Source organism: Molossus molossus, unplaced genomic scaffold (genome assembly GCF_014108415.1).
Source record: "Molossus molossus isolate mMolMol1 unplaced genomic scaffold, mMolMol1.p scaffold_m16_p_3, whole genome shotgun sequence".
Classification (NCBI taxonomy): domain Eukaryota; kingdom Metazoa; phylum Chordata; class Mammalia; order Chiroptera; family Molossidae; genus Molossus; species Molossus molossus.
In genome coordinates this window covers 41,706,034-41,720,022 of record NW_023425366.1, presented here as the reverse complement: position 1 = coordinate 41,720,022, position 13,989 = coordinate 41,706,034, and the positions used below count along the sequence as shown (strand labels likewise).

General features: G+C 39.6%; 1 protein-coding gene and 1 non-coding gene across 4 annotated transcripts in view; both read right to left on the bottom strand.

Moving 5' to 3' along the window:
* IPO11 (importin 11) overlaps positions 1-13,989 on the bottom strand; it is a 211,150-nt gene that overhangs the window by 171,464 nt on the left and 25,697 nt on the right. For all 3 annotated transcript variants that reach the window (XM_036279398.1, XM_036279399.1, XM_036279400.1), the window contains 2 exons: positions 13,088-13,231; positions 4,355-4,455 (listed from right to left, as the gene is read on the bottom strand). In XM_036279398.1, coding sequence (XP_036135291.1) covers positions 4,355-4,455; positions 13,088-13,225 — 239 coding nt within the window. In that variant the 5' untranslated portion in view covers positions 13,226-13,231. Of the gene's footprint in view, positions 1-4,354; positions 4,456-13,087; positions 13,232-13,989 lie in introns of those variants that run through there.
* Positions 4,140-4,246, bottom strand: LOC118642990. Its single transcript, XR_004961895.1, has one exon. It is a non-coding gene; the product is annotated as a U6 spliceosomal RNA (small nuclear RNA).

Sequence of the window (13,989 nt, the reverse complement as noted above, 5' to 3'; positions counted from 1 at the left end):
GGGTTGAGCAAAAATTTTGTAAATAGGCCCCGAAAGAATTATAAAAGAAACGTAGCTAGATTGAACTTCATTAATATTCAGAGCTTCTCTTCCTCAAAAACACCATTGAGAAAGTAAAATAGCAAAGTGGAAGAAGACACTTTCAATATGTAGTCAACAAAGGACTTATATACAACCCTGGCCGGTTTTGCTCAGCAGTTAGAGTGTCGACCTGCAGACCAGAATCCCAGGTCCGGTCCCCACTCACAGTTTGTCCCCGGCTCCGGTTGGGGTCATGTGGGTGGCAATCACTCGATGTGTCTCTCTCACACTGATATTTCTCTCTTCTTCCCTCTCTCCCTCCTGCTCTATCTGAAGATAATAAATGCAAAAATGTCCTCAGTGAGGATAAAAAAAAAAAAAAAAAAGGACATATACAAAACATGTACAAAGTCCCAGAAATCAGTAAGATAACCCAATTTTCTGTTTTATGTGCAAATGACAGGCCCTTCACAAAAGACATCCAAATGAAAAAGGTACTCATTCGTCATTAGGAAAATACAAAAATTACCAAGCACACCAGCGTGACTAAAATGAAAGGCTAAGTGCTGATAACAATGTGGAGTAAATGCCAATATGAATATACTGCTGGGGGGACAGTAAATTGGTACAACCTGTTTAGAAAACTACCTGCCGGTATCTACTAAAGTTAAGTATACATCTGACCATAAAATGCACATTTATGTGCAACAAGACATACAAAAGAGTTTTCAAGGAAGCATTATTTTTAACAGTCAATAACTAGAAACAACCTTAATGCCATCAACAGCAGAACAAGTAGATTATTGTGGTATGTTCCTAAAATGAAATGTTGTACTCCCATATAAATCCATGCAACTACATGGTTAAATCTCACAAATACAGAATAAAATCCAGATACAAAAAGAGAACACACTATATGATTTCCACTTATATGAAGTTCAGAAACAGGTAAAACTAACCTATGGTGAAAGATGTCACATCGTACTTACCTGGGGGCATGGGGGTGGAATAGGTGAGTGTGAGGGGGAGGGCAGAGGTTTCTGGGGTGCTAGTAATGTTCTATCTAGCTCTTAATGGTACCTATAATGGGTGTGTTCACATTAAAAACATTCAAACTGCACCTGTCATTTGAGCACTTTTTAAGTATGTTATTATATATAGGGTAAAAGTAGGTTTACAGTTGTTTGTATAAAAAAATATAAATAGCCCTGGCCAGTTTGGCTCAGCGGTTAGAGCGTCGACCTGCAGTCCTGAGAGACCCGGGTTTGGTTCCCGCTAAGGGCATGTACCTCCGTTGCAGTTTGTCCCTGGCCCTGGTTGGTCGTGCGGGTGGCAGCCACTCGATGTGTCCCTTTCACATCGATGTTTCTCTCTCTCTCTTCCTCTCTCTCCCTCCCACTCTATCTGAACAAAAAATGGAAAAAAATGTCCTCGGGTGAGGATAAAAAAAAATATATATATATATATAAATAAATAATTCAATAATAAATAATAATACAAGAATAAACTATAAACCTACTTTTGCCAACCCCTGTATTATATACTTTGACAAAAGTTTTTCAAACCTTAATAGTGACTTAATAAGAAAACAAGATTAAGATAAACATTTGGGTGAAGAGTCAAAGCCCAATGAAAGTCTATGCTCTTGCCCTGGCCAGTTTGGCTCAGCGGTTGAGCGTTGGCCTGCGTATCAGAGAGTCTGGGTTCAGTTCCTGCTAGGGGCACAAACCATAAAAAAAAAAAGAAGAAAGTCTATGCTCTTCCCTTGGAAATGAGCTCTCTAATCCTTTCATAACTGCTGTATTTTCCAACTTTAATAGCTGTTTTCTATTATCTGGCTTCTGAAATGTTTTCTGCTATAATATTTTGCTTCAAGCTTGAAATTCAAGTTTTCTCCTAAGCCAAGGAGCCAGGTTCAACAGTTTTCATAATTTTAATTAAGAGAATACAACATAATGATTAGCTACTGAAGGCGGTAGAAAAGAGAGAGACCATGCAAAAATATACACATATTAAAGAAAATAAGCCATTAACATGAAGGAAACTTTAGCAATTCTCCAATAATATTTAACATTCCATCTTTAGTTCTATGCACATGCAATCATTAGATGAATTCAGACTCTATCTCAAGCAAAAAGTGGATAATATCTAATTAATTAGGACTCAATTAAAGTTGCACTGTATATATGTTTAAATTAATCCTCATTCTGTAAAAATAGTGGTAAGAGTAGGAACTATATAACATGAAACTTAGATAAGAATCCAAACAAGCAGATTTCAAGTGTTAATTAGAATATCAGTTTCATTGCTAATCTTTGTTCCCTTGCTCCCTTTCTCAGTAATTTATTTTATTTTATTTTATTATTATTTTTTAAAATATGTTTTTATTGATTTTTTTTTAGAGAGAGGAAGGGAGAGATAGAAACATCGATGTGAGAGAGAAACACTAATTGGTTGCCTCCTCCCGCCCCCTACTGGGGATCAAGCAAAGCAATCTGGACATATGCCCTGACCGGAAATCAAACTGGGACCTCTTGGTCCATGGGATGATGCTCAATCCATTGAGCCACACTGGCTGGAATTATTTTTTATATTGAGAGAGAGAGGAAAGCAGAGGAAGAAAGAGAAACATCCATGTGAGAGTGTAACATTGATTAGCTGCCTCCTGTACAGCCCTTACCAGGGATCAAGCCAGCAACCCAGGCATGTGCTCTGACTGGGAATCAAACCAGCAACCCCTCAATGCACCGGAACGACATCCAACCAACTTAGCCACACCAGCCAGGGCTATTAGTACATTCTTAACATCCTTTCTCCCTAAGTACATTCATCTCTTTTCCAGCTTGTATCTCAATATATACTAAGCTTGGGATTTAACTTCCTAATACCATATAAAACCACCATTAATTTTTTAAATTTAAAGCAAATTCGTTTCTAATTATTTATGTAAAAGTACAACCTGAAAAATTTAATCATAATTTACTCTCCCTTACAGTCATTATACATGACTATTTATATTCATTGTAACCACACTCCATATATATCAGTGAAAAAATCCACTTTAGGAAACATCTAAAAGTTAACTGGACATAGCAGTAGAAAAGTCTGTGCTGCACTGTTTCCAGTAACTCAATAATACAGTTTCTCATCATTAAATACTCTGTATCTCTCAAATTATGAGAAGAGATGGGTTTGTTTCATACTACTGTATCTTAAGTACAGCCTTAAAATATTCTAGTTGCTTCCAATATTATCCAAGGACATATTTTATATGTACTTTGAAGTACTCACACGAGTTCTTTTTAAGGCCTTATAAATATCAGCGATACAATGCCATCTACTGGAGAATAAAGGCTATGTTACTTCTTCAGCAACATTCACTCTTTTCTAGGAAATAAATTCCAGGGTCTTGTCTGCATTATCTTTCCATCAATTACATAACATGTAATTAATTATTAAGAGAAGTATGTTCAGCCCTGGCTTGTGTTGTTCAGCGGCTAGAGCATCTTCCTGCATACCAAAAGGTCTCAGTGTTCAATTCCCAGTCAAGGGCACGTACCTGGGTTGCATGTTCGATCCCCCAGCCCATGTTGGGGCACATGTGGGAGGCAACCAATCAATATGTCTCTCACATCGATGTTTCTCTCGCTCTCTCCTCCCTCTCTTCCACTCTCTCTAAAAATCAAGAGAAAAATACTGTCGGGTAATGATTAACAAAAAAATATGTTCACTTAACCCCCTACAAAGCAGTTGCAACTGAATCTCATAAGATTAAAAATGTATACTGTCCCAATCCCACCAAAAAGGAAATTATGCAGAAGACACTGGAATTAACATCTAGTTGGCTGAGAAATGACCTGAGATTTCCTTCTCAATGACTTGTCAAAATCCTAACCGCACACTTCTTTTAAAAAAAAAGTTTTTAAACATGACTCATTCAGCTCAGCCTTTGTTTTGTGCCCATAAAATCAAAGATCCTTGAAAGCAAGAAATTAAGAAATCCACACATCTCCCTACCTGAAATAAAAAAATTTTTTTTTAAGTCATGGAAAAAGCAATAATACGGATATAGATTTGTAATTAACTATGTAGAACACTTCTTCTTTAGTAATATATATATTTTTCTTTTAAGTGTCAAAAATTTCCATGTCACCCTAGCACAGGGACCATACTAATCATCTCAGCATTGTTCCAATTTTAGTATATGGGCTGTGGAATTAAGCACAAACTTATTCTTTTGCATAAAAAAATGAAGATTAACAGGTACATTCCAATACCTCCCTGAATTTGAAAAGGTCTACTACACTGGGAGGAGGAGAGTGATGAAACTTACTGAGGTGCTACACGTCTCCAATAACGATCAATTCCATTTTTAAAGTACAGCACAGCAAGCCACCTTACATTTACATCCAGAGTGTGGTTTGTGAAAATATTCTGTAAATAAAGAACATGGTGTTAGAATAAACATATAATAGGTTTAAAATATAATTAATACACCCACAAGGAAATATGAATATTTTTTAATTAAATGTTTCATTTAAATTATATTACTACAGACATCATACTGTTATTTTCTAAGTACCTATAGCTCTAGAACTCATATATGAAACAATACCTGCTCAGTAGAATGTTAATTGTTTAAGCTGAATAATGGATAGGTGAAGATTCATTACATTATTCGATTCTTAAGTATGTTCGAAAATTTTCCTAATAAACATAAAACAAAATGAACCTCATTTTATATTACAACCTACATACACACACAACTAAAATAAACACCATCTAAATTAAGAAATAAAAATAGACCATCACAGCATAGATTCTAAGGAGTAAAACCCCTTGGATTATTAATACATGCTATAAATTATTTCAAAGTATTTTCATTAAAGTAAGTATATTTACATATTAAGTTTGATAGCAGAATATATTTAAGTTATATAAAAGCAGATGTGCTATGAATAATTTCAACTCAAAATTAACCATTACTTAAAAAAGGTACTCCCTGTGTTAATACAGATAATCCTCACTTTGCACAGTACTGGGAGACCGTAAAACTGATTGTACAAGCTAAACCATGCAACATAATCTTAATACTCAAAAAGAAAATTACAATTGTCCTGTGATCTTTAAATTATTTATTAAAAAAGTTATAAACATTATCAAAAATGTATAATGACAGTTATAAATGTATATGGAAATAAAAAGAATAGTAAAAGTAATATTTACTCTGTAATTTAAAACATCACAGGACTTCCAGTCAAGATGGCAGGGTAGGTAAATGCGGTACTCGAATTCTCCCACAACCACATCAAAATTACAACTAAATTACAGAACAATCATCATTCAGAACTGCCTGAAATCTAATTGAATGGAAATCCTACAACTAGGGAATTAAAGAAGAGGCCAACTTGAGACTGGCAGGAGGGTAGGAGGGGCAGAAATGAGGATGGACGAGCTGGTCCCACACCCATCTGTGGTGGTTCAAAATCAGAAGGATTATCTTGGCTGTGGAGTTCCCCCCAGAGAAGAGAGGGGTCCTAGCCCCATGCCAGTTCCCCAAGCTCAGGGTCAGGTGCCAGGAAAAGAAGTCCCCATAACTTCTGACTATAAAAACCAGCAGGGTCTATGGCTAAGAGACGGAGAGCTGCTAGAGTCCCAGGCAGTTCTTCTTAAAGGGCCCGCGCAGGCTTACTTGGACTCACTCCTTCTGACTTCCAGTACTGGGGCAGTGACTTGAATTGCCTGGCATAGGGGCAAGAGCTGGAGGTGGGCAGCTTTCTCCCAGACTAAAGTGATGGCAGAGGCCACCATTCCTTTCCTGAGACTCCTCCCCTACATCCCACAGAACTGGCAGGCAGGTACCATATCTGAGTTGCCATCAACCTGGCGCACAGTTTGCCCAATCCTGATGCTTCCCTCAGACTCCGCCCCACCCAACTTGGGAGCCCACCCAAGCCATTTCCAGTGGGTTTTCAATACAAATGTCCTCTCTTGCTTCAGACTTTCCTAAAATCTCTCAAACAAGTAGCATCTGGCCTCTGCATATCTCATACCTCTTGCTAAGTTGCCCTAGCGGCAGCCAGACTTGGTTCTCAGCTTGGCCTCTCCTGGGCACTTCCAAGTCCAGTACAAGTAGCAGCCATCTGCAGATGGCTTTGTAGCTCATGCTGGGTGGGCCCAGGAAAGGCACAGGCAGTAGCTGACGTTGAACCTCCCAGAAGGCCTAAGAGCCAATGCACCTGGTGGACAGTTTCAGACCATGACAATTACAACCCTACCACCTCCAGGAGTGACACACTCAAGGGTGGGCCTGGTGAGCACCAAAGCCCCGCTGAAGCAAGTCCTGCTCTGAAGGGTTGACTCCTGCACAGCAGCTCCTCTGCTGTAGTCACAGCTGGTCCTCACAGACAATCAGCCTAGGGATCAATCCCTCTCAGTAACACCAACAACAATCAAGGCTCAACTAAAAAGGGACAGTGCACACAGCCCACACAGGGGCACGCTTGGAGCACCAAGCTCAGGTGACTGGGGAGGCTGCGTCACTGGGCCCTATAGGACATCTACTCCACAAGACCATTCTACCAAGTCCAGGAGACACAATAGCTCTATGTAATACATAGAAACAAATATAAAGCAGCCAAATGCAAAGACAAAGAAAAAGGTCCCAAATGAAATAGAAAAGCCCTGGCCAGTATGGCTCAGTGCTTAGAGCACTGGCCAACACACTGAAGAGTCATGGGTTCAATTACCAGTCAAGGTCACGTACCTGGGTTTCAGGTTCAATCTCAGCCCAAGTCCGGGGGCATGTGTCTCTCTAACAAAGATGCAACACCACCACCCCCCCCCCACTTTCCACTCTAAAAATCAACAAAAAAAATATCCTTAAGTGAGGATTAACAACAACAAAAAAAAAGACTGAGGGTATGAAGTGTCAAGGAAAAAAAAATGTTATGGTCCAAACTGAATGGCATGACCTGGCCAGCACTGCTCAGTGTAACCACGAATTTGTGAGCATCAGCCCACGAATTGAAGGGTCATGGGTTTGATTCCCCGTCAAGAGCACATACCTGGGTTGCAGGTTCAATCCCCAGCCCCAGATGGGACATGTGTAGGAGGCAACAAAACGATTATGTCTCTTTCACATCATTTCTCCTATTCTCTCTCTCTACCCCTCCCTCTCTCCCTCCCTCCCTTCCACTCTCTCTAAAAACACAAACACACACACACATACACACACAAAAAATCAATGTAAAAAATATTCTCAGGTGATGATGAATCAAAACAAAAAACAAAAAACTAAATGGCACATTTGAGGAATGAGGAATCCAGAAAGGTAAGAGAAAAAGACAGTAACAAAGGGAGAAGGGAGGGAGAGAAGGATCTCCAGAAAAAGAACTAAATGAAATGGAGGCAAGAAAACTATCTGACACAGAGTTCAAAACAACTGTTATAAGGATATTTAAGGAATTTAGTGAGAACTTCAGTAGCATGAAAAAGGACATAGAAATCATAAAAAGAAAAGCAGTCAGAAATGAAGAATACACTAACTGAAGTGAAGAATAACTTACAGGGGAATCAAAAGTAGAGTAGATGTAGCTGAGAATCAAATCAGCAACTTGGAATATAAGAAGGCAAAAAACACCCAATCAGAACAGCAGTAAGAAAAAAAAGAGTTTTTAAAAAATGAGGACATGTAGGTAAACGCGGTATCGTGTCCTCCCACAACCACATCAAAGTTACAACTAAACTACAGAACCATCATCATTCAAAACCGCCTGAAATCAAGCTGAAGGGAAGTCGTACAACTACAGAATTAAAGCAGCAGCCGCATCAAGACTGTTAGGAGGGGCGGCGGAGGCGGAGCAACGGGCTGGTCCCACACCCACGTGTGGCGGATAAAAATCAGGAGGCTCCTGTGGCTGGAAAGGTCCTCCCTGAGGACTGAGGGGTCCCCGTCCCACACCAGGTGCCCCGCCCAGGGTTCCAGTGCCAGGAAGAGAAGTCCCCATAACTTCTGGCTGGAAAAAACCAGCGGGAACTGAGGCTCAGGGAAGCTGAAGCGGCTGGAGCCCCAGGCAGCTCCCTAAAGGGCCCGCACACGGACTTGTCGGACTCTCTCCCTCTAAGCTTGGAGGGGAGGCACCTCGAGGGGCACCAGAGACATACAGGGAAGAACTGAGCTGTTTGGCACTGGAGCGAGGGCTGGAGAGGGGGCTTTCTCCGGGACAAACGTGCTGTCAGAGGCCTTTGTCCCTTTGGTGAGCCCTTCCCTGGGGTGGCAGACAGAAGCCATATCTGGGACTCAAGCAACCTGGCTCACACTGGTAGCCCCGCCCTGCTGACTCCCTGAGGCCCGGCCCCACCCCACCCAACTTTCAGGCCCACCCAAACTGTTGCCAGTTGCTTGACCATAGGATTGGCCTGTCTTGGATCCTGCTTCAGGTTTTCCTAAATTCTTTCAAACAAGCAGCATCTGGTCTCAGCTAGCCCCATACCTCTCGTTAAGTAATACACTGAAACAAACACAGAGAGGCAGCCAAAATGAGGAGGCAAAGAAACAGGTCCCAAATGAAAGAACAGAACAAAACCCCAATAAAAGAACTAAGCAAAAGGGAGATAAGCAACCTAACAGATACTGAGTTCAAAATACTGCTTATAAAGATGCTCAATGAACTTAGTGAGAACCTCAGTGAACTTAGGGAGGGCCTCAAGAGCATAAAAAAGGACCAGTTAGAAATCATGGATACACAGTTAGAATTGAAGGAGGCATTAACTGAAATAAAGAATAATTTACACAGCTTCAATAATAGAGTACGTAAATCCAAGGAGCAAACCATCGATTTGGAATATAAGGAAGCAAAAAATGCTCAATCAGAACAGCAAAAAGAAAAAAGAATCCAAAAAAATGAGGATAGTGGAAGGAGCCTCTGGTGCAACTTCAAGCTTGCCAACATTCACATCTTGGGGGTGCCAGAAGGAGAAGAGCGAGAACAAGAAATCGAAAACCTGTTTGAAACAATAATGGCAGAAAACTTTCCTAACTTGGTGAAGGAAACAGACATACAAGTCCAGGAAGCACAGAGAGTCTCAAACAAGATGAACCCCAAGAGGCCCACACCAAGACACATCATCATCAAAATGCAAAAGGTTCAAGACAAAGAGAGAATCTTAAAAGCAGCAAGAGAAAGGCAGCTAGTTACCTACAAGGGAGTTCCCATTAGGCTGTCAGCTGATTTCTCAGAAGAAACTTTGCAGGCCAGAAGGGAATGGCAAGAAATATTCACAGTGATGAAAATCAAGAACCTACAACCAAGATTACTCTATCCTGCAAAGCTGTCATTTAGAATCGATGAACATATAAAAACTTTCCCAGACAAAAAAAAGTTAAAGGAGTTCATCACTTCCAAACCGTTATTATATGAAATGATGAAAGGTCTTTTTGAAGAAAAAGATAAAATGTATGAACAAACAAAATGGCAATGAATACATATCTATCAACAATGGAATCTACAAACAAAATGAACAGGTAGAACAGAAACATTCTCATAGATACAAAGAACATTTTGTTGGTTGCCAGTTGGGAGGGGGGTTGGGGAATGGGTGAAAAAGGTGAAGGGATTAAGAAGCACAAATTCAATGCTAGACTGACAAACCTCAAAGGGAAAGGGGTTGGGGGGGGGTGGGAAGAAACAAACCAAAGAACTTATATGCATAACCAATGGTCACAGACAATAGTGTGGGAAAAGGTGAGGGGGGGGGACAAGAGTGGGTCAATGGGGGAAAAATGTGGAACATCTGTAATACATTTTACACCCAACAATAAAGATTTGAGGAAAAAAAAAATTGAGGACAGCAGTGCCTGGCTGGTATGACTCAGTGGATTGAGCATTGTCCCAGGGACTGAGAGGTCCCGGTTTGAATCCCAGTCAGGGCACATGTCCAGGTTGCGTGCTCGGTCCCCAGAAGGGGGTGTGCAGGAGGCAGCCAGTGTTTCTCTGTCACTGATGTTTCTCTCTCTCTTAAAAAAAAAACAATATATTTAAAGTAATACACTGTTTTGTTTTTAATCCTTACCTGAGGATATTTTTCCATTTATCTTCAGATAGAGTGGGAGGGAGGGAGAGAGAGAATCATCAGTGTGAGAGAGACACATCGTGTCTCCTGCACGACCGTGACCAGAGCCAGGGACAAACCACAATCGAGGTACATGCCTTTGGCCAGAATCAAACTCAAGACTCTTTGTACTGTGGGCTGACACTCTAACTGCTGAGCAAACTGGCCATGGCAAAAAAAATTTTTAATGAAGATAGTATAAGATGTCTATAGGACAACTTCAAGTGTACCAACATTCACATCAACGGGAGCCAGAAGAACTGAAAAAGAAATTGAAAACCCATTTGAAAAAATAATGACAGAAAACTTCCCTAACCTCATGAAGGAAATAGACATACAAGTGCAGAAAGCACAGAGAGACCCAAATAAGATGAACCCAAAGAGGCCCACACTAAGCCACATCATAACTAAAATGCAAAAGGTTAACGACAAAGAGAGAATCTTAAAAGCAGCAAGAGAAAAACAGTTAGTTACCTACAGGAGAGCTCTCATAAGACTGTCAGCTGATTTCTCAACAGAAACTTTGCAGGTTTGAATGGAGTGGCAAGAAATATTAAAAGTGATGAAAAGCAAGGACCTACAACCAAGATTACTCTACCCAGCAAAGCTATCATTTAGAATCAAAGGATGTATAAAGAGCTTCCCAGATAAGAAAAAGCTTAAAGGAGTTCATCACCAAACCAGTATTACATGAAATGTTAAAGGGTCTTCTTTTTTTAAAAAAAAATATGTTTTTATTGATTTTTTTTTTTAGAGAGAGGAATGGAGAGAGAGTCAGAAACATTGATGTGAGAGAGAAACATTGATTGGCTGCCTCCTGCACGCCCCCTACTGGGTACCGAGCCTGAAATCCGGGCATGTGCCCTGACCGGAAATCGAACTGGCACCTCTCAGTCCATGGGACAATACTCAATCGACTGAGCCACAATGAAAAAAAAAAAAGATAAAAAATATAAACAATAAAATGACAATAAATACAAAAACACTTAAAATAAAAAATTTTAAATAAATAAAATAAAACATCACAAACATTGAGAATTAAAGTATTTTATTTCTTTGTAAAAAACTTATCTAGAATAGTGGGTGGACAAAGGTAGAAATATGTTAAGGAATATGTTAACTGACTGAAACTGCACTGCATCTTAGACCAAAAACAACTCCAATCCACAGAAGTGACCTCTTAAACAGAGCCTTGTGTAGGAAAAACTCATAAACAAAAATAATAATGCAGAAGTGTGTTCTTTACTATAGAAAAATATTATGTTATGTATTAATTAGAAAACAGGCGTGCATACCACAATCCCATTTTTAGAAAACTATGTACACATACACACACACACATACAAAAGATTACAAAGATAGCTGTGTAATGCAATTTATTCCTAAATACCCATGATATTAGTCAGACCCTTCATTTTGGGTCTCCTTTGCTAGGGAACAAATGGACTTCTCTCAACACATTAATCACATTCAGTTTTAATACTTCACATGTCTACCTCCCACCCTAGACCAGGTCATGCCTTATGCCTGAAGTCTAGCACAGAATCCAGCATGGCAGAACCTTCATTAAAATCTATTGAGCAAAAGACAGAGTAAAGGGAAGTAATGTGGGAATACTGTGAAAGTCAGTGGATCTCAGCCTGTCTCAGCTACACTTTGGGAACCAAGAAATGTCAAGCTGCAGGCATCAATCCAAGTAGAAATATTTCATACATATTTTGAATAATAGAACTGGAACACAAGCCTAACATTAGGCATACAAATTCAGGAATTCCAAACTAGAATGAAGAGCCAGGGTAATCTAACAGACTAAATGTGCCAAGACAAGGAAAAAAGGAAGGATTAAATTAAACTCAACCGTTTTTAATCTATTGTAAATATAATCTATTCCATCTAAAAAAAATTGTACTGCCCTGGCCAGTTTTGCTCAGTGGTTAGAACATCAGCTCGAGGACCAATGAGTCAAGGGCATGTACCTCGGTTGCAGTTTGTCCCCGGCCCTGGTCAGGGTCATGCTCGAGGCAACCATTCAATGTGTCCCTCTCACATCGATGTTTCTTTCTATATCTCCCTCTCTCTTCCTCCCACTCTATCTGAAGATAAATAGAAAAATATCCTCAGGTGAGGGTTGAAAAAAAAAATTATACTGCCCTAACCGGTTTGGTTCAGTAGTTGGACTGTCAGCCCATGGACCAAATGGCTGCAGGTTCGATTCCCAGTCAAGGGCAGCAGGTTCGATCCCTGATACTTGTCAGGATTTGCAGGAGGCAACCAATCAATGTGGCTCTCTGACGTTGATGTTGCGCGCGCTCTCTCGCTCTCTCCCTTCCTCCCACTTTATCTTTAAAAAAAAAAGGAATAAGGCAAGTCCTCAACACAAAAAGACATTATTTCATTCTGGCACTGAGAAAACAATATTGATTAACTAACCAAAAGCTTTCAACTCCCAGAAAGGTTTAGTTAAAACATATACTGCTAGTTAAACTATTTTGCTATTTCCTATAACACCCAGAGAAAAAGTGCAGAAACATCAAGAAAATAAAAATTTTTAATTTGGAAAAGAAAACAATGTTTTAAAATGAAACACACTGAGCAAGGTAGACTTGACTCTGATGCTGCAGTGGGGTGACCTGAACAACTCTGACAACATAAATTAATTGGGGCATGAATGAAGACAGAACAGGGAAGTGTACTACCTACAGCCCTGAGGTCAGCATTAACATGCTAAAGTAGAAAATCAGCAGTGTAATCTTCTAAGCAGATACTACCACTACCCTGCTCGGTTATTTATTCACTCACCAACAAACATTTTCTAAATGTTTCCAAAGAGCTATGCTCTGAATTAGTAAATGGCAGTGCAGTGGTAGGCAAGCATGTGGATCAGTTCACTAAGTAAACCACCAATACAAGTAAGTTTTTAAACAATTAATATAACAGTGTCTGAACAACTTACCAGCAACACTGAATAGAAACCTGGCTGTGTTTCCCACTGTTTCAACTGCTCCTCAGCTGGTTTTAATACAGCAGTGTCCTGACTGGTGGCCTGTGTTAAGACCTGAAGAACAACACTGCTGGCACTATTGAGATCCATGGAAACCTGGCAATGATAAATTAACATACCTGAATGTACATTGTACACAAAAAATTAACAGAAACATAAATGGAGAAGAAGCTTCATGTTCTGAATTACTCCTATACTTCAATCATTATTACCCACTCCTTCATGTTTCTGCGTACTTCTATCTTTTCTATGTAGCACCCATACACTTAAAATTGCCATAGTTCAATTCAAGCCAGCTAAAATTAAAATAAAATTCAAGTTATAAAATAATAGCCAAAATCTGAACATATACTATATACCAAGTATTATATTAAGGCTTTATTCATTTGTTTTTTCCTAATAATAATTCTATGTGGAAGGTAGAAAAGTAAAGGATCAGAAACTTTACCTTGCCAAGGTCACAATCTATTTTTATTTCTCTTTATTATGTTTCACTTTTTCCATCACCATTTTTCCACCCATACCCTCTTCCCCCTCCCCAAACACAGTCACAATCTATTAAGTGGCAGTATTGGACCTGAATACCAAAGCCACACTATTTATTAGCATCTAATACTGCCTCCCTTCACTGACAGGACATCTAAAGAATCTCTATAGTCCAGGAGCTCAACAAAACACATGATATACACTTAATAAATATTTGCTGAGTAAAGAAAAGTGACCAATTTTGAACAATCAAGTACTTCATAATAAACCACATGACATCTAATACAGATGTTTCATTACCAGCCACTGTTCTAGAATATAGCACAGAACAAAACAGTGTCCCATACTTCGTGCAGCTTACATTCTAG